At 38.7% G+C, this 21,991-nt stretch overlaps 2 protein-coding genes across 2 annotated transcripts; one reads left to right on the top strand and one right to left on the bottom strand.

The window, feature by feature from the left end:
• Positions 1-737: 737 nt before the first annotated feature.
• On the bottom strand, positions 738-6,118 carry LOC125227584 (chromatin assembly factor 1 subunit B). The gene is made up of 7 exons (XM_048131929.1): positions 5,914-6,118; positions 5,608-5,838; positions 5,018-5,226; positions 3,679-3,945; positions 3,056-3,259; positions 2,055-2,200; positions 738-1,610 (listed from the first exon to the last, which is right to left on the bottom strand). The coding sequence occupies exons 1-7, from the start codon at positions 6,040-6,042 to the stop codon at positions 988-990; spliced, it is 1,809 nt and encodes a 602-aa protein (XP_047987886.1). The 5' UTR covers positions 6,043-6,118; the 3' UTR covers positions 738-987.
• Positions 6,119-6,540: 422 nt separating this feature from the next.
• On the top strand, positions 6,541-9,108 carry LOC125227639 (peroxiredoxin-5, mitochondrial). Its single transcript, XM_048132006.1, has 3 exons — positions 6,541-6,699; positions 6,769-7,035; positions 8,751-9,108. Exons 1-3 carry the CDS (start codon positions 6,598-6,600, stop codon positions 8,946-8,948), a joined length of 567 nt encoding a protein of 188 aa, XP_047987963.1. The 5' UTR covers positions 6,541-6,597; the 3' UTR covers positions 8,949-9,108.
• The last annotated feature ends 12,883 nt before the right edge of the window (positions 9,109-21,991 follow it).

The raw sequence follows: 21,991 nt of genomic DNA, 5'->3' as shown, positions 1-21,991 counted from the left end.
AGTACTCTTTATTATACTGTGCCCAAGTTGTACCTATGGACACGTCGTAATTTGACATATCAGCACAGAATATATAATAGTACAAGTACAGAAGTGGGCCTTCTTTGATGTTCACGAAATGCAGCCTTTTAAAATGCCTACAAAATTCTTACAAAGAAACGAACCGCACGTGCGCGGCGTCCGGTGATAGGGTTGCCTATGGATTCATACTCAGATGAAATGTTAGACTATTATATTCAAGTCTTGGGTACTTTCTAGGTATATATTATTTAAATATTTTTGTTTAAGTTCCAAAATCTCATAGAACTTTTCTGTGGGACTTAAACAATAGTAGATCTGTGTAAGAATGACCTATGGTATTTATTTTATTTATGATGTCTATTTAACTAAGCGTTATTAGTCATTCCACACGCGGACATCGCATATGAACCTTAAAAAACCTCGCGACATAAAGTAACAATAGAAAGTGCGAACGTGCGTTCCGTGAGAACGCGCGCCACCCCTGATCAGGCCGCGAACTCGCGGCCGCCAGCATGTACTTGTAGCACGGCGATAGAATCGCGCAGTGAGCCGCCCCTGATATCAGTGGGTATATGTGAGTATACAGCAGACAAGTTGTTGACTTTTGAACCCCAAGTATTGAGTAGTGCATTTTGACATGAGGAGGCAAACTTCAATGTGCCTGCTCAGTTCTCATTATGTGCATAACAAAATGAAGCAAACTATCTTTTTTTTTAAATTGATTTTATTTATTATTATTGTCATAAGTATCTATAACTAATAATGTTTCTGAGAGTGTACTAGTTAAAATAATTATAATCCTAATTATTAAAATTCACAAAAAATAACAGTCTTATTTCAATCATCAAGATCTCTATCTCAGACTCGACATTATTTGAATATGAAATGTATACAAAATTATCTGTGTCCACATTATAAAATACTTATGCCTGCATATCAAAAATACTCTTATTGTCAAAGTCCGTTTTATAGCTTTTTCTTAGAATTCTTTGGGCTCGACAGCGTGACGAAACTGACCCGCCGGGGCGCCTTTGGGCTGGGGACAGACGCCACCGCCACGGGCTCCTTCATATCCGTCACCTTGGCTTGCTGTAGGAATGAGTTCATGGTATTTTTAGGTGAAACCTTTGTTTTGGGTGGACTTTCATTTGTCGTCTTAGTATCGCCTGCGTCTGATTTGTTAGCAGTTGAAGCTTGAGTTGGTGATTGACTTTCACTAGATTTGTTCTGTTCAGTTTCTTCGTACACGAGTTTCATGTCTTCACTGTCTTCAATTATCATAACTTCATCTTTGCTGTTTTTGTCTCCGTCTGAAGGTGGTTTAATGATTTCGTTGCTGGAGTTGTCTGACCACGACGGCATCGCCGTTTCGACGAGGAGGTCTATTTTCACAGGGGTTTTTGCTTTGGGTTCAGATTTTCCCTTTTTTGGCGACTTTTCTGAGGGTGCTTTGAATTTTATGAAAGAGTCTATTTTACGTGTCTTGGATTTTGGGCTTGGGGTAGGTTCTTCTTTTTTCTCTATTGTTTTAGCTTCCTTGACATCTTTCTCAGCTTCAGTCTGTTCTTCAGTGTCAACTTCCATTTGTTCTGTAAAGAATATTTTCTTGAGTGACATACTCTCAATGTTTTACATGCTTCTAGAATATTGATATAATATCTGAATGCTGATATTGAAACAAAAACTAAAGCCTACTTAGTTAACCTCGTAACGCCCGCCCACCATAAAAAAATTTGCTAGGGAATTTTGATTCTAGGTGTACTTGATATTGAGTTGAGTTTCATTTGTTCGAAAAATTTGGAAACAAAAGAAATGCTACTTTAGTTGTTAACATGAAAGTAGAAATTCCATTGCAACCAAATTTACATCTGATTGTAGGTACATTGGGCGGCAAGAGGTAGTAGGTTAGGTATAAGGGGGTATTTGGAATGCGACTTAGAATTGGCAAAAATCATTCAAAATTTTTCGAGACATCCCAGTAAATATTGTTTAGACATAGAAATATGTAAGTAAATGAAGTTGTAACTGCGTACCCGCAACATCCTTGCGAGTTTGCTCGGGAGCGTCGGGCAGCGCGTCCCCCAGCTCGCCGGGCGCGAAGGACACGACGGAGCAGTAGCCGTCCGTGCTGGACGCCACCAGTGTGCGTCCGTCCGGCGACCAGCTCAGGTCTGTAAGCCTGCGAATACATTTTATAATTTTTACGTTACTTAATTATTTTAATTCATAAAAAAAAGAGAAACAAAGTTTCTTAAGAAAACTTGCATAGTTCAAAAGTTTTAGCCAGTCAGTTCTCGCACCTCGGACATTGGCGATCAAATACAGGAAAGAGGCGCGTTCCTAGCACACAGTCTGAGCTCGTGTAGGTGAACGCGTACCATGCTTGTATTGAGTGAGATCTGATAGGTCGACTAGTCGCGTTTTTGACAGGCGGTAACTGTGAGGTAACCGAGAGGGCACTTAGTGGGAAGCGGGAGTGCACATACTGTACGATAGTACTCTTTATTATACTGTGCTAATATCGTTATTGTAAGAGTTTTGAATGATTCACGGTTATTTTCATTAGACTTATATTGACCGGGATATAGACCTGATTACCTTTTTGATGTTTGTCGAGCTCCCGATATTTATTTTAGGAGGGTAGATCGCGCGCTGTCTATGCAACTTTAACATCCACCCGCCTTCGTCAGTTTTCCGTGATCATGATGCATGCAACTGCGTCGAAATATCGGGAGCTCGACAAAAATCAAAAAGGTAATCACGGTCTATATCCCGGTCAATATAAGTCTAATCGTTATTGTAGCTAGCTGTCACTGTACCGCCAATACGGAAGAGCGATAGTGAGCTAGCTTCCATAATGGTATTAGCCTAACCGATTGTGACATTGTAAAGGTAGAATAAGTGAATGAAACGGTCATTATCAAGTCCAGTTTTGTTCTTCGGGTGAGGTCGAACTTTGTAGTCAGTCTCGAGGAAAATATTGACCGTCCGCGCAGACAAATCTTCGCTGTACATTTTACGTCACTATACCAACCTCGTGTAATGTATGTTAGATATGACCGCGACAGGCGTCTTCTGCTGCGTGTCGTAGATCATGACGGAGCGCCTGGTGGCCACGGCCAGCAGCATGCGCGCGCGCAGCGGCAGGCCGCGCGGCCCGCCCGGCCGCACGCCGTACGTCACGGGGCTCCAGCGCGTCACCAGCGCCGGGTCGCCGCACGGCAGCACGCAGGCTGGCCTAAGGAAAGGAACATGCTACATTCTCTTGTATATGTTTATAAAGAATCTACGCCCTATACCTAGGGTGTTCGATGTACATATACGTAGATTAGGGAGTTCGTCGATTTCTTTCTCATCTTTTTTGAATTTTTTAAATAAGTTTTTAACCTTTTTGTGTGATTACTTGGGAATAATAAGATCAAAGATAATAATGAAAGAGAATTTTTCTAAGACAATATTTCTATTCACATGAACTTAGCTTGATTCAAATGCACTAGCTTTGGGGCATATAATATTACGTCTGATGCGCATATTGTTCCGAAATTTGAGCGGGACAGTATGTTGAAGTGCGAATCAGATCCAACATGGATCTATGCGCCTATAGGTTTTTTGTATATAACATGCAAAAAGCAAAATGGATAGGTAAGCAATACTTACACTTTCAAACTATATCTAGTATAAATATAAACTGCATTTATCGGCTTGATTTCCATCTTGACCTCGGCCTCTATCCTGCCCGCGGGCACGGCGATCAGCATGCCGTCGGGGCTGAACTGCAGGCGCCGGTAGTAGGTCTGCAGCGTGTCGTCGTGGAACAGGCGCACCGGCACGCCGTGCAGCGGGTGAGCCGCCGGGAACGGCAGGGAGGCCTTGCTGCTGCGAGATGTTACCTTCTTCGTGGTGATGTCGAAGGTGCGGAATACTCTGAAAATGTTGGCTTTTGAATTTAATCTGTACTTAGTATTACTTACTTACTTACTGCTAGCCTTTCTCCGCAGACGTTTTGTCTGGTTGCCTTTGGCATAGGCCTCTCCCATATTTCTCCATGTTTCTCTGTCTAGAGCTTGTCTTCTCTACTTAGTATTAAAGAGTAGTAAGTTGTTAGGCTCTGATTGAGGTTAAATCATATTTTATGGCTTAAATTACGATTGGACGCCGTCATCATCGGCGGGACAGCAATATAATTTTGCGTATGCGTATATAGTCTGCTCACTAGATTATAGAGTGGATATCCTTACTTCAAGTATCAAATACATCTTACGCAATACAAAATTCGTTTTAATAATGCATAGAAGTGCAATATCAAACTCATGTCTTCATGCACATTATCTTAGTCTGCTGTTACTGTCAATTTAGCCCATGTCTCCTTGCCACAGACCAACCCCTATCCATTACAAGACGACTCGCGGTCGCCAGCCTTCCTAGTATTTGCACTGATATAAGCGCGGGCGCTCGCCGTGCCCGATCAGTATCGACCAAGTAACAGACCCGAAAGCAGCGCGTGTTTTTCGCACTAAAAAATTGGAAAAGGGTATTTTGATGCCTTAAAGATGTCCACCTGTAGTGTGAAATGGTGTGGAAAGGTAACAAGAAGCTCAAATTTAAAAACAGACGGCATTACATTCCACAAATAAGTCATATTTATAATTTATTCAGAGCCGGCATAGGTCAACTTACATTGGCCACTTACGCGTCAGTAGAGGGACAGTCATACTTCTGTCCCTTTTCATCTGACGCGACTGCCCGCCGTCCTTGAAACGGCCAATCACAGCGCGCTTAACACATTCCCCGCCCGCTCCTCGCACCCCAAACACTGGTGACTCGTATCGCGAACAAAATATATAAGATTTCTACTCTATAGGAGGTTCTCTGTGCTCCTTGCACATTATCTTAGTCTGGTGTTACTGTCAATTTAACAATTAACTTTCTTTATTCCTGAAAACTATTGACCTACTAAAAAATAGACATCATATATAGTCACATGAAGCCAGCTTACCTGTCGGTACTAGCTGATGCAATCAGTTGCCCCTTAGGGTCCCAGGCCACACCTTGAACAAAGCCCTTGTGATCACTGAGAATGGAGCTGTATTTTCCCCGAGTTACATCCCAAACCACCAGTTTGTTGTCCACGGAGCCGGAGGCTAGGTGCAGGGAATTGGAAGCCCAGCTAAGATCCAATACATCCTCTAAGTGTCCGCGAAGAGTCTGTATATAAGTCAAGGTTTATAAGTTTTTAGTGACTAATATTGACTTAATTTGTAACAATTGCGCACGGGAAAACGTCCCACTTTGTCAATTGCTATAAAGCCGCTTTGTCAGTTTATACATCATATAAAGATACAAGTAAATCTCGCCTTAATGGTATGCAACAGAGTGGGACGTTTTACTAAACACACTCACATATTATTGTCTTTTAGTTCTTAAAACAATTAACCTTTCAATACAGAAAATGTTTTATATAGAATGTTGGAATCAGGTGTTAAGCTGATGTAATACAAGGCAAGTAGACCTAATTATAAGACAATGGAATGAATGAATGGAAGGAAGCTTTATAATAAAACAGTTATACAAAATTTGTGACCTTACTTTATAAATAACCCAAGTTTCTTTGTATTGTTCCTCATTAGGATCAGCAGGCAAGGGGTCCTTCTCTGTCTTCTGCTGCCAAACAAATATGATCGACTCATCGTCCCCCGACGCCAGATACTGGCCGCTAGGCGACCATCGTACCACGTTTACTGCTTTCTGATGTCGCGTGAGGTCAGCTGCTACTTCTAAATTCACTGAACCATTTTCTAACGGAGACACGTACCATATCTACAAAGAAACATTTCCATAGAACACAAGTGAGAGATTATTTCCAGATTTCTTACAATACTATGTAAAACTTACCAAAACGTGCGAATCTGTTCCCCCAGTTGCTAAACGCAATGGACCATTTTCTTCGGTTTTTGGCTGAAAGTCTACACTAAGTACAGGATCCCTATTATGCCAAGAAATCTCGGGGATAGCAAACTTCATCTCGTAAGTATTTCTTAGTAATTTAAATGAATATTATTGTAAATAATTCAAGATACTAAAATCTGCCCAAACAATCGGATCATCTGACACTATAAATGTCAGTTTTGGCGCCTTATTCAACTTTTTTTTTGTGCTTGAGCAAGCAACTGCCAGCGCTTTTCAGTAACCGGCCGGCTCAACCTTATCCGTTTTATCGGATAAGTCGTATCGTGTTTGGACACCCTACGTTGTCTATGAATGGAGCTGTCAATGTCAAAAAACAATGATTTTTGTAGTCAATAGATGTCGCTAGTAAAATATTTAAAAAAATCTTAATTACGCCAAATTAATTAACGTCTAAATATAATTTGAATAAAATAAATATTCAAACTTGAATGGTAATATTCTTAGTAATACGATAATTTAATTCTTTATTTTTCGTATAAGTTAAAAATAAAATTATACCTACTTTGATACCTACTGAACTGAAGGTCATTCGTTCCGTTTCATTCGCCCACCGGCTAATCAATCGATAGTCAAGTGTCAAACTCAATAAAATAACATACTCCACCGCCAATGTTTCCCACGACCTCTCTAATTATTCGAGGTATTTCTGCATTTACCTCGCGAACAGCACGAGCGCTGCACACATCTCAGCTAGCCATGGCACCAATAAAGGTTGTAATTTAACTTAGTCGCCTATTATGTAACTTGGAAGGCAATTAAAGGACTTATTTTGGTTTTTAGGTTGGAGACAACTTACCGGTGGCGGATCTTTTTGAGGATTCACCAGCGAATAAAGTAAATACGTGCGAATTGGGTTCAGGAAAGAAGATTGTATTGTTCGCCGTGCCCGGTGCCTTCACTCCGGGCTGCTCTAAGACACACTTGCCTGGCTACGTGCAAAATGCCGACAAAATGAAGGCCGAAGGAGTTGATGAGATCGTGTGCGTCTCCGTTAACGATCCTTATGTGATGGCTGCATGGGGGGCTCAACACAATACTAAAGGAAAGGTAAGCATACATTGAAATGCACATTAGGAATATTAATATGTCCTGTGGTCTGTTTATAAATAGGTACCTGGTTTCATATCTATAATTAGAAAAATCAATATGTCTAGAGGTACTTGGGGATATTTCACTGTGCAGTATTTACTGAATTCATCCATCAGTTTTTAAAAGTGTTATCTCTAGTATATTATGCAGGTTGGTGTATTTATATACTGTTATCTAAATGTTATGAATAAGCTATTGAAGTCATAGGTTATCATTATCAATGATATCATGGGACCTAGAATGTGAATTCAATAATGTCATCATTTTCTTTACATTCATTAGGTGATCATGATAATTTTACTATTTTTCATAAGATGTTTTAAGATTTTACAATTAATTTTAAACATAATCCCTATTTTAATGGAAAAAACAACATAACTTCCTTAAATGACCAGTGACCACTGAATTACTAATAGGTAATTAAGATTCATCATTTTCTGTGGGGGAAAAAGGGGAAAAAATAATTATTTATCCGTTGCTCATGTATAAGACCATTAAAACTTGACTAATCACTTCAGGTTAATTAATAATTATTTGTCAGATTGACACTTCAAAAGGTCATGTGTACTGTATAAAGTCGTATTATACATGCACAAAGAGGAAATTCGTAACTCACGTTGATTTAAATCCCTCCAGTCATATTTTAATTGATTGCTCCGCGCTTCTGTTGTAATGTACTATTGATAACCATTCCTCAGCAATAAACTGAAAAATAAATGTCATATACAAAGAAAAAATGACCAAGACCTCCAAGTGTCCAATGCTGCATGTCTTAGCATTTTGCCACACTAGAGTTTTATCTAATGAATATGGGCAGGCAACTAACCTTAATGATTGTCAATTCATGCATTAATATGCTAATTGGACTTTCAATTCCCACTGACATTGTTTTCAACATATTTGGTAAACATTGACCTTAATTAATTTGTTAAATTCACAAGCTTTCTTTTATATTGTGGGAGACAAGTTAGTGTCAGTTAGCATTGTATTTTCATTTTGATATCATTCATGAAAGAGAATGCTATTTTATCCACTATTCAATTAAGTGGCATTTAGGAATACTTTAATTAACTTTGTTTTATAATGTAAACATGTTTTTACACTATATTAATAATAACACAAACAGGAAACTTCAATACCTCTCACTAGTTGACTTCAAGGTTGCATGAATATGGTTTGCAAGTCATTAATGCATTATCTGGTAAAGTACTCCTACTGTGATTGTCTTGATGTGTATTTACATTAAAAAAAAAACATTGCTTACCTCATCCTCATACATATTATGCTGTCAAATTATAAACTGGCATGTTATAGCAATCATAAGTTTTTATAAAGTTGTTTAAAAGACATTTTCAGTACAGATGTTGTTTTTTTACGCACTAGTGCGAGAAGTGGTTCATTATATGCCAGGTCAAAACTTCGGAGGCTCATCTGTACTGAAAAACGTCGTACGATACACGTGCGAAAAAGAAATTCGGAACTCGTGTCGATTTAAAACACTCCCTTCGGTCGTGTTTTAATCTATCGCCACTCGTTTCGAACTTCCTTTTTTACGCACTTGTATCGTAATGTACTATTTCAAAGACATTTATCCCAGTTGACCTTAATTGTAAAAGTCGAACAACAATTTTTTTATCTGACTGATAATATTGTTGTATATTATTTGTCCTCAGATCCGTATGCTAGCTGACCCTAATGGCACATTCATCAAAGCCCTGGACCTTGGAACTAACCTTCCTCCACTTGGCGGTTTCCGTTCTAAGCGATTCTCTATGGTCCTCAATGACAACAAAGTTGAACAGCTGAATGTTGAGCCAGATGGCACTGGTCTTTCATGTTCCCTTGCGGATAAACTTAAGGTTAAGAAGTAAAAAATTGAGCATTTCTTACTGGCCGTTGAAGTAAAAATATAGTTTTTGTTTCAGCGGTCATACTCTCTTGTGACTGTAATACACACCTATAGCTTTAAACAGGTCGTAGACCATTAGAGCACTCATTTGTGATACTTTCAATAAACATGTCAATCCTAAATAAATGTTTCATTTTCTATGTGCACCTTCCTCCTCAGAATATAGATTCTCGATCATGCTCCATGACTTTGATGGAAAGCCAATTTAATCTCTAAGGCTCTCTAAATTGTAAAGCTTACAGCTTTAAAATAAGATAACGATACAACTTGCCGTGACCTCTAAGTGGGGGAACCAAGAAAACTGTCAGACATACCTTGCCGTTTTTTTCTACTGACAAGCTGGGTGTGTCAGAGTATGGGATAGTATCAATAAACAAAAAGGCTGCTACACATTTATTACGGTATTCCACGAGTATTTTATCTTATACTTTTAAACGAGCAATTCTTGTATATTTATTTATTTATATATTTATTTACACTGACGATCTCGGAAACCGCTCTAACGATTTCGCTGAAATTTGTTATGTGGGGGTTTTTGGGGGTGAAAAATCGGTCTAACTTATCCTTAGGTCCCGGAAAACGCGAATTTTCGAGTTTTCATGCGTTTTTCTTCGCGCGCCATCTCGTGTGCAATAGTTGTACTGTTAAGACAGAATTCTTTCGGTCGATGTAAGTACTATCATAGCTGGGCACCGTTAATCAAATAGTTAACTTCGTTAATCGCTAATCCGTTACTAAAAAAGTTAACTTCGTTAATCGTTAAAGCGATACATTTCGACAAATTTAACGTAAGTTAAAGTTAATCGTTAATCCGTTAACACGTGAAAAAAATGAACTTTTCTTGAAATATTTAGTTGCATCAGTATCCGCTATAACGTATTATATTTCTGTAAAAGGCCGAAGTACAGCTAGCCTATTGAACTCTAGGCTGCACGTGGAAGGCTGTGATCGGCTGAGCTACTGCCAAGAGCTGTGTCAGGAGAGATGCTGGCGGTGACGGGACTGTTGTGGCACTTTGGGCGGTAGAGGCTAGGGAAGCGAATGTGGTCGTAAATAGGGCTCGAATATGCTGCCCTATCACTACAACAGTCGCCATGGTAAAGCTTAGGATTCACCGAATCAAAGTTAGTAAAAGCAAATCCACTTGAAGAATACTTTTTTAGGTAATATTTCGGACTTTTAGCAATCGACATCGGTAAAACCTAGGATTTACCGGCAAATCATAAGGATTTGCCGTACTTCGGGCTTTTATAGTAGCGTTCAGAACGTGTTTTTCGCAGCGTAGATGGCGCCTGTGGCCTACTAGATTAACGATTAACGGACTCGGAGAAATTTAACGGAAGTTAACGAGTCCGTTAACATTTTTTCAAGTTAACTTAAAAGTTAATCCGTTAATCGAAATGTTAACTTCGTTAATTAACGATTAACGGATTAACGAGTTAATGCCCAGCTATGAGTACTATTTATTGCAAGCTTATGCTTTTAAACGAGCAATTCTTGTATATATATTTATTTACACTGACGATCTCGGAAACCGCTCTAACGATTTCGCTGAAAATTGTTATGTGGGGGTTTTTGGGGGTGAAAAATCGGTCTAACTTATCCTTAGGTCCCGGAAAACGCGAATTTTCGAGTTTTCATGCGTTTTTCTTCGCGCGCCATCTCGTGTGCAGTAGTTGTACTGTTAAGACAGAATTCTTTCGGTCGATGTAAGTACTATTTATTGCAAACACTAGATGGCGACACAGGTCAAGGCTAAAACGAATAGAAAAATACACTATTTGAGTTTTTGTGGCGAAATGCGCGCCATCTCGTGTGGAGTAGTTGTGTTGTTAAGAGCGCTATGACAAAAAAAGGCGATATATTGTAAAATGCACAATATTTATCGACAAAATTGTACACTTTACTCATACTAAAAGACAGTGAAAGTACTTGTTTCAGTTAGAACATCTTATTAACTGTCGGTTAAATAAAAAACATTATGAAAAAAAAAGCTTTTTCAATTAGTAATGATTGTTTTTCTGATGCTCGTTTAGGAAAAACCGCGTGAAGCACAGAATTCGGAGCTCTTATTATGTACAATTTGATAAGATCACTCTCATAAATGAGGTAAATTTAAGTTCCAAATATCTTGTACTTAAGGCCCATTAAACAATATTTATCATTTAATCCTTTGAAATTGAGAAATTGAAAGTAAAACGAACTCAATTTTGTCTTGAAAATACATCGAAACAAGTGATCATTTCTCCGAAAATCTACATGTTATCGAAGTTATTTTAGTATATAAATAATCTGCACAATGTGCTTAAACTGCTGTTATCCATTTGTCGTTATAATATTTTATCATGATTTTTTGCCAATTTTTTGAAAACTAGCCTTCCTGTTGCTATTTTACCGGCGACGGACGCCTGCGATTTCAGTGCCGCGCCGGAGCTCGAGCAGGTAAGACGTATGTCGCTTTGGTCTCCGAGTTTTCATCGCAAACGTCGAGAATATTTATTGTTGTGTGGGTCGGACGCCTTGTTTCTACACGGGCTATCCTCGCATTGTGTGTGTGTAAACAGCGACCAACGATTTTGATCCTAGATCCGTAAATATTTGCTTTTGATATACTTTGTTATGTTTGAATGTTAAAGTATTACAACGTTGTGATGATAAAAATGTGAAAATTACAATACGGTCAAGATGATAAGACACATCAAGATGGTACTCGGGATCTGATGATGGAGCCAGAAGGTGGTCACCAGTACCAGTGAACCATGTAAGTAAACGACTTCGTGTTTAGGCTCGTTGGGTTCGTCTCAACAAGACCTTTGACAAGAGGTGGTACTCAGGGTCTGATGATGGAGCCAGATGGTGGTCACCAGTACCAATGAACCATATAACTAAACCCAGAGATGGGGAAATCGTAATCGATTCCGGATTACACGATTACTTGATTTTACTTTGTAATCTGACACTACTGGGTGTCAGATTACTTGTAATGTAATCAAGTGAAACGGTAAATTACCATTACATGTAAAGGAATCACTAATCATCTATACAATCATTACTATTACCAATAACTCGGAATCATAGTCGATTCAAAATAACTGAAATTATTGACTTGATTACTTTCAGATTACGAATATGTAGTACCTCAGATTGCCGACTGTCACTTTGACACAAAAGTCATCATGGGTGTCGTAAAATAGGTTTTAGGGGGTGCTGATTCCAAAATTAATGACCAATGTGGAATCTGACATTGCTGACTGTCACTTTGACACAAAAGTCGTCATGGGTGTCGTAAAATAGGTTTTAGGGGGTGCTGATTCCAAAATTAATGACCAATGTTCAATCTGACATTGCTGACTGTCACTCTGACACAAAAGTCGTCATGGGTGTCGTAAAATAGGTTTTAGGGGTGCTGATTACAAAATGAATGACCAATTTGGAATCTGACAGTGCTGACTGTCACTTTGACACAAAAGTCGTCATGGGTGTCGTAAAATAGGTTTTAGGGGGTGCTGATTCCAAAATTAATGACCAATGTGGAATCTGACATTGCTGACTGTCACTTTGACACAAAAGTCGTCATGGGTGTCGTAAAATAGGTTTTAGGAGGTGCTGATTCCAAAATTAATGACCAATGTTCAATCTGACATTGCTGACTGTCACTCTGACACAAAAGTCGTCATGGGTGTCGTAAAATAGGTTTTAGGGGGTGCTGATTCCAAAATTAATGACCAATTTGGAATCTGACATTGCTGACTGTCACTTTGACACAAAAGTCGTCATGGGTGTCGTAAAATAGGTTTTAGGGGGTGCTGATTCCAAAATTAATGACCAATGTGGAATCTGACATTGCTGACTGTCACTTTGACACAAAAGTCGTCATGGGTGTCGTAAAATTGGTTTTAGGGGGTGCTGATTCCAAAATTAATGACCAATGTGGAATCTGACATTGCTGACTGTCACTTTGACACAAAAGTCGTCATGGGTGTCGTCAAATAGGTTTGCGGGGGTGCTGATTCCAAAATTAATGAACAATGTGGAATCTGACATTGCTGACTGTCACTTTGACACAAAAGTCGTCATGGGTGTCGTAAAATAGGTTTTAGGGGGTGCTGATTCCAAAATTAGTGACCAATTTGGAATCTGACATTGCTGACTGTCACTTTGACACAAAAGTCGTCATGGGTGTCGTCAAATAGGTATCCGGAGGTGTTTGAAAACTAATGACCAATTTGGAATCTGACACTGTTGACTGTCACTTTGACACAAAAGTGATCATGGGTGTCTTCAAATAGGTTTTCATGGGTACTGATCTCAATATTAATGATCAATTTGGAATCTGACATTGCTGACTGTCACTTTGACATAAAAGTCGTTATGGGTGTCGTCAAATAGGTTTCCAGGGGTACTGTGCAATGTCAGGTTCCAAATCGGTCATAACTTTTTAAATCATTTCATTAATTTTGGAATCAGTACCCCTAAAAACTATTTGACTACACCCATGATTCCTTTTGTGTCAAAATGACAATTAGCACTGTGAGATTCCAAAATAGTCGTTAATTTTGGAATCAGCACCCCCGGAAACCTTTTTGACGACACCCATGACGACTTTTGTGTCAAAGTGACAGTCAGCAATGTCAAGATTCCAAATCGGTCATTAATTTTCAAATCAGCACCTCCGGAAACCTATTTGACGACACCCATGATGACTTTTGTGTCAAAGTGACAGTCAGCAATGTTAGATTCCACATTAGTCATTATTTTTGGAATCAGCACCCCCTAAAACCTATTTTACGACACCCATGATGACTTTTGTGTCAAAGTGGCAGTCAGCAATGTTAGATTCCACATTGGTCATTATTTTTGGAATCAGCACCCCTAAAACCAATTTTACGACACCCATGACGACTTTTGTGTCAAAGTGACAGTCAGCAATGTCAGATTCCACATTGTTCATTAATTTTGGAATCAGCACCCCGCAAACCTATTTGACGACACCCATGACGACTTTTGTGTCAAAGTGACAGTCAGCAATGTCAGATTCCACATTGGTCATTAATTTTGGAATCAGCACCCCTAAAACCAATTTTACGACACCCATGACGACTTTTGTGTCAAAGTGACAGTCAGCAATGTCAGATTCCACATTGTTCATTAATTTTGGAATCAGCACCCCTAAAACCTATTTTACGACACCCATGACGACTTTTGTGTCAAAGTGACAGTCAGCAATGTCAGATTCCACATTGTTCATTAATTTTGGAATCAGCACCCCCGCAAACCTATTTGACGACACCCATGACGACTTTTGTGTCAAAGTGACAGTCAGCAATGTCAGATTCCACATTGGTCATTAATTTTGGAATCAGCACCCCCGCAAACCTATTTGACGACACCCATGACGACTTTTGTGTCAAAGTGACAGTCAGCAATGTCAGATTCCACATTGGTCATTAATTTTGGAATCAGCACCCCTAAAACCAATTTTACGACACCCATGACGACTTTTGTGTCAAAGTGACAGTCAGCAATGTCAGATTCCACATTGTTCATTAATTTTGGAATCAGCACCCCCTAAAACCTATTTTACGACACCCATGACGACTTTTGTGTCAAAGTGACAGTCAGCAATGTCAAATTCCACATTGTTCATTAATTTTGGAATCAGCACCCCCGCAAACCTATTTGACGACACCCATGACGACTTTTGTGTCAAAGTGACAGTCAGCAATGTCAGATTCCACATTGGTCATTAATTTTGGAATCAGCACCCCTAAAACCAATTTTACGACACCCATGACGACTTTTGTGTCAAAGTGACAGTCAGCAATGTCAGATTCCACATTGTTCATTAATTTTGGAATCAGCACCCCCGCAAACCTATTTGACGACACCCATGACGACTTTTGTGTCAAAGTGACAGTCAGCAATGTCAGATTCCACATTGGTCATTAATTTTGGAATCAGCACCCCTAAAACCTATTTTACGACACCCATGATGACTTTTGTGTCAAAGTGACAGTCAGCAATGTCAGATTCCAAATCGGTCATTAATTTTTAAATCAGCACACCCGAAAACCTATACTCGTGGTATATGCACTTGAAATGTGAAAGTGAAAATGCTAGAATGACATGTAAACCACGAAGTTGTATAGTCATATTGTTCATTGGTATTGGTGACCACCATCTGGCTCCATCATCAGACCCTGAGCACCACCTTGAAGTAATTAGAATTGTATTTGTCTTATTTTATCATCATATTAATATATACTTTACTCTAATACTTATCATATAACAAAAGCAAATATTTGGGATGGGATCTACTTTTATAATTATTACTTTAATTTTTTAAATAAATTTTAACATAATTGATATTATTTCGCGCTATATTCTCGTATTTTCGTACAAAATAATGTTTATTAGAAACCAAAAGTTTATATCGAGATAGTAGATTGTGGTTGTTATCAAAATTCCATAGGAAGGATCAAGATTGTTTTGTCCATTATTGTAGTGCGAGCGAGTGATAAGACGTGCTAGAAAGGGTCGGCATATTGGGCTCGCGCGGCGGGTAAAATACCTAATTTCGCCCGACGCCGAAATGTTATAACGCTCTTAAGGCTGAGAATTCTTTCGCTCGATGTAGGTACTATTCATTTTTGAACTAGATGGCGACACATGTCAAGGATACGAAACAGAACCGAGCGAAGCTCGGTTGCCCAGATATTTTAGTTTATCCAAATACTATGTAAACTCTACGAGTTAAGAGCGTTATAACATTTCGGCGTCGGGCGAAATTAGGTATTTTACCCGCCGCGCGAGCCCAATATGCCGACCCTTTCTAGCACGTCTTATCACTCGCTCGCACTACAATAATGGACAAAACAATCTTGATCCTTCCTATGGAATTTTGATAACAACCACAATCTACTATCTCGATATAAACTTTTGGTTTCTAATAAACATTATTTTGTACGAAAATACGAGAATATAGCGCGAAATAATATCAATTATGTTAAAATTTATTTAAAAAATTAAAGTAATAATTATAAAAGTAGATCCCATCCCAAATATTTGCTTTTGTTATATGATAAGTATTAGAGTAAAGTATATATTAATATGATGATAAAATAAGACAAATACAATTCTAATTACTTCAAGGTGGTGCTCAGGGTCTGATGATGGAGCCAGATGGTGGTCACCAATACCAATGAACAATATGACTATACAACTTCGTGGTTTACATGTCATTCTAGCATTTTCACTTTCACATTTCAAGTGCATATACCACGAGTATAGGTTTTCGGGTGTGCTGATTTAAAAATTAATGACCGATTTGGAATCTGACATTGCTGACTGTCACTTTGACACAAAAGTCATCATGGGTGTCGTAAAATAGGTTTTAGGGGGTGCTGATTCCAAAATTAATGACCAATGTGGAATCTGACATTGCTGACTGTCACTTTGACACAAAAGTCGTCATGGGTGTCGTCAAATAGGTTTGCGGGGGTGCTGATTCCAAAATTAATGAACAATGTGGAATCTGACATTGCTGACTGTCACTTTGACACAAAAGTCGTCATGGGTGTCGTAAAATTGGTTTTAGGGGGTGCTGATTCCAAAATTAATGACCAATGTGGAATCTGACATTGCTGACTGTCACTTTGACACAAAAGTCGTCATGGGTGTCGTCAAATAGGTTTGCGGGGGTGCTGATTCCAAAATTAATGAACAATGTGGAATTTGACATTGCTGACTGTCACTTTGACACAAAAGTCGTCATGGGTGTCGTAAAATAGGTTTTAGGGGGTGCTGATTCCAAAATTAATGAACAATGTGGAATCTGACATTGCTGACTGTCACTTTGACACAAAAGTCGTCATGGGTGTCGTAAAATTGGTTTTAGGGGTGCTGATTCCAAAATTAATGACCAATGTGGAATCTGACATTGCTGACTGTCACTTTGACACAAAAGTCGTCATGGGTGTCGTCAAATAGGTTTGCGGGGGTGCTGATTCCAAAATTAATGACCAATGTGGAATCTGACATTGCTGACTGTCACTTTGACACAAAAGTCGTCATGGGTGTCGTCAAATAGGTTTGCGGGGGTGCTGATTCCAAAATTAATGAACAATGTGGAATCTGACATTGCTGACTGTCACTTTGACACAAAAGTCGTCATGGGTGTCGTAAAATAGGTTTTAGGGGGTGCTGATTCCAAAATTAATGAACAATGTGGAATCTGACATTGCTGACTGTCACTTTGACACAAAAGTCGTCATGGGTGTCGTAAAATTGGTTTTAGGGGGTGCTGATTCCAAAATTAATGACCAATGTGGAATCTGACATTGCTGACTGTCACTTTGACACAAAAGTCGTCATGGGTGTCGTCAAATAGGTTTGCGGGGGTGCTGATTCCAAAATTAATGAACAATGTGGAATCTGACATTGCTGACTGTCACTTTGACACAAAAGTCGTCATGGGTGTCGTAAAATTGGTTTTAGGGGGTGCTGATTCCAAAAATAATGACCAATGTGGAATCTAACATTGCTGACTGCCACTTTGACACAAAAGTCATCATGGGTGTCGTAAAATAGGTTTTAGGGGGTGCTGATTCCAAAAATAATGACTAATGTGGAATCTAACATTGCTGACTGTCACTTTGACACAAAAGTCATCATGGGTGTCGTCAAATAGGTTTCCGGAGGTGCTGATTTGAAAATTAATGACCGATTTGGAATCTTGACATTGCTGACTGTCACTTTGACACAAAAGTCGTCATGGGTGTCGTCAAAAAGGTTTCCGGGGGTGCTGATTCCAAAATTAACGACTATTTTGGAATCTCACAGTGCTAATTGTCATTTTGACACAAAAGGAATCATGGGTGTAGTCAAATAGTTTTTAGGGGGTACTGATTCCAAAATTAATGAAATGATTTAAAAAGTTATGACCGATTTGGAACCTGACATTGCACAGTACCCCTGGAAACCTATTTGACGACACCCATAACGACTTTTATGTCAAAGTGACAGTCAGCAATGTCAGATTCCAAATTGATCATTAATATTGAGATCAGTACCCATGAAAACCTATTTGAAGACACCCATGATCACTTTTGTGTCAAAGTGACAGTCAACAGTGTCAGATTCCAAATTGGTCATTAGTTTTCAAACACCTCCGGATACCTATTTGACGACACCCATGACGACTTTTGTGTCAAAGTGACAGTCAGCAATGTCAGATTCCAAATTGGTCACTAATTTTGGAATCAGCACCCCTAAAACCTATTTTACGACACCCATGACGACTTTTGTGTCAAAGTGACAGTCAGCAATGTCAGATTCCACATTGTTCATTAATTTTGGAATCAGCACCCCCGCAAACCTATTTGACGACACCCATGACGACTTTTGTGTCAAAGTGACAGTCAGCAATGTCAGATTCCACATTGGTCATTAATTTTGGAATCAGCACCCCCTAAAACCAATTTTACGACACCCATGACGACTTTTGTGTCAAAGTGACAGTCAGCAATGTCAGATTCCACATTGGTCATTAATTTTGGAATCAGCACCCCTAAAACCTATTTTACGACACCCATGACGACTTTTGTGTCAAAGTGACAGTCAGCAATGTCAGATTCCAAATTGGTCATTAATTTTGGAATCAGCACCCCTAAAACCTATTTTACGACACCCATGACGACTTTTGTGTCAGAGTGACAGTCAGCAATGTCAGATTGAACATTGGTCATTAATTTTGGAATCAGCACCTCCTAAAACCTATTTTACGACACCCATGACGACTTTTGTGTCAAAGTGACAGTCAGCAATGTCAGATTCCACATTGGTCATTAATTTTGGAATCAGCACCCCTAAAACCTATTTTACGACACCCATGACGACTTTTGTGTCAAAGTGACAGTCAGCACTGTCAGATTCCAAATTGGTCATTCATTTTGTAATCAGCACCCCTAAAACCTATTTTACGACACCCATGACGACTTTTGTGTCAGAGTGACAGTCAGCAATGTCAGATTGAACATTGGTCATTAATTTTGGAATCAGCACCCCCTAAAACCTATTTTACGACACCCATGACGACTTTTGTGTCAAAGTGACAGTCAGCAATGTCAGATTCCACATTGGTCATTAATTTTGGAATCAGCACCCCTAAAACCTATTTTACGACACCCATGATGACTTTTGTGTCAAAGTGACAGTCGGCAATCTGAGGTACTACATATTCGTAATCTGAAAGTAATCAAGTCAATAATTTCAGTTATTTTGAATCGACTATGATTCCGAGTTATTGGTAATAGTAATGATTGTATAGATGATTAGTGATTCCTTTACATGTAATGGTAATTTACCGTTTCACTTGATTACATTACAAGTAATCTGACACCCAGTAGTGTCAGATTACAAAGTAAAATCAAGTAATCGTGTAATCCGGAATCGATTACGATTTCCCCATCTCTGGGTTTAGTTATATGGTTCATTGGTACTGGTGACCACCATCTGGCTCCATCATCAGACCCTGAGTACCACCTCTTGTCAAAGGTCTTGTTGAGACGAACCCAACGAGCCTAAACACGAAGTCGTTTACTTACATGGTTCACTGGTACTGGTGACCACCTTCTGGCTCCATCATCAGATCCCGAGTACCATCTTGATGTGTCTTATCATCTTGACCGTATTGTAATTTTCACATTTTTATCATCACAACGTTGTAATACTTTAACATTCAAACATAACAAAGTATATCAAAAGCAAATATTTACGGATCTAGGATCAAAATCGTTGGTCGCTGTTTACACACACACAATGCGAGGATAGCCCGTGTAGAAACAAGGCGTCCGACCCACACAACAATAAATATTCTCGACGTTTGCGATGAAAACTCGGAGACCAAAGCGACATACGTCTTACCTGCTCGAGCTCCGGCGCGGCACTGAAATCGCAGGCGTCCGTCGCCGGTAAAATAGCAACAGGAAGGCTAGTTTTCAAAAAATTGGCAAAAAATCATGATAAAATATTATAACGACAAATGGATAACAGCAGTTTAAGCACATTGTGCAGATTATTTATATACTAAAATAACTTCGATAACATGTAGATTTTCGGAGAAATGATCACTTGTTTCGATGTATTTTCAAGACAAAATTGAGTTCGTTTTACTTTCAATTTCTCAATTTCAAAGGATTAAATGATAAATATTGTTTAATGGGCCTTAAGTACAAGATATTTGGAACTTAAATTTACCTCATTTATGAGAGTGATCTTATCAAATTGTACATAATAAGAGCTCCGAATTCTGTGCTTCACGCGGTTTTTCCTAAACGAGCATCAGAAAAACAATCATTACTAATTGAAAAAGCTTTTTTTTTCATAATGTTTTTTATTTAACCGACAGTTAATAAGATGTTCTAACTGAAACAAGTACTTTCACTGTCTTTTAGTATGAGTAAAGTGTACAATTTTGTCGATAAATATTGTGCATTTTACAATATATCGCCTTTTTTTGTCATAGCGCTCTTAATACGTGCAGCTCGGTGCCAAAGTTGGCAACATGCACACTAGCGCTCCTAGCGGCATGAGTTGATCAAAATAGTTTAGTTTCATACAGCATAAAATTAAAAAAAATTACAAATTCTTATTTTTTTGTTTTATTCCGTCTAAAAATGTTAAAGTAGATCAAGTAATAGCATTTTCTATTTTAATTTACTCAAATAAAAGTCTAAACAACTACTTTGATCAACTCGAACCGCTAGATGGCGCTAGTAAAATTGTTGCCGCTCAATTGTATGGGAAACGTCAGAAGCTGCACGTATTAACTCTAGAGTTTATATAGTATTTGGTTTATCGTCGATCTGTTACGTTTGAATGTTTGAAGAGGCCATAGGTCTCAAAATGTATAATACTATTTTCCCCTCACTAGCTCGGAAAAACGTGTTTTGTCCTTTAATACCAGCGGGTAAAAACGCATTTTATCCACTAGTGGGTAAAGTAATTTGACCTTGAATAAAGTCAAATTAACTGCTTTAAAATTGATAAAAGTAGGTGAATCTAGTAATAAAGATGATTTACCACCTGTGGAACTACTGGAAGCAGTGATAAACGCATTTTTTGCGTGGTAGTTTCCTCGCTATATTGAGGGGAAAAGTTTTGTGTTACACTCGGGTGCAAATGTATGTTACTTCTCGTGTGTTAAAAAAACCGGCCAAGTGCGAGTCGGGCTCGCGCACAAAGGGTTCCGTAGCAGCAAATATAATAAACCAATAACTTAACCAAAATTACAGTTAAATCAACCTATCTCAAAAACTATAAGAGATACTTTGATCAAACCAAAAATCGTTGAAAGAGTTAATTAGCATGCATCACCTCTATTTTTTTTAGAATTTTATACCCCGTAGTTATAAAAATAGAGGGGGGGGACATACTTTTTACGACTTTGAGAGCTGATATCTCAAAAACCGTTCACTTTAAGAAAAATGTTTTTTAGAAAACTTTATATCATTTTAAAAGACCTTTCCATTGATACCCCACACGGGTATGTACATCGAAAAAAAATTTTCATCCCTCAGTTACATGTATGGGGGCCCCACCCCCAATTCTTTTTTTTTACTATTTAGTGTCATAATTTTGTAGCGGTTCATACAACACATATTCCCATCAAATTTCATCACTGTAGTACTTATAGTTTCCGAGTAAATCGGCTGTGACAGACGGACAGACGGACAGACGGACAGACGGACAGACGGACATGACGAAACTATAAGGGTTCCGTTTTTGCCATTTTGGCTACGGAACCCTAAAAACTCGCAAGTTCAGGATTCTGTTCTCGAAACACTCGCTTCGCTCGTGGTTCAACTATAGAATCCTTTCACTTGCTCGTTTTTCAATTCCACACTCGGCGTTAAAATACAACTTTGCCCCCTTGTATAACGGATATGTGCTATACTCTGTCAAAAAAGTCTGTCAGTAAATAAGAACAAAGAAAACTATATGCAT

This window comes from Leguminivora glycinivorella, chromosome 1, assembly GCF_023078275.1.
Source record: "Leguminivora glycinivorella isolate SPB_JAAS2020 chromosome 1, LegGlyc_1.1, whole genome shotgun sequence".
Lineage (NCBI taxonomy): Eukaryota > Metazoa > Arthropoda > Insecta > Lepidoptera > Tortricidae > Leguminivora > Leguminivora glycinivorella.
This window is presented reverse-complemented; position numbering and strand designations above follow the sequence as displayed.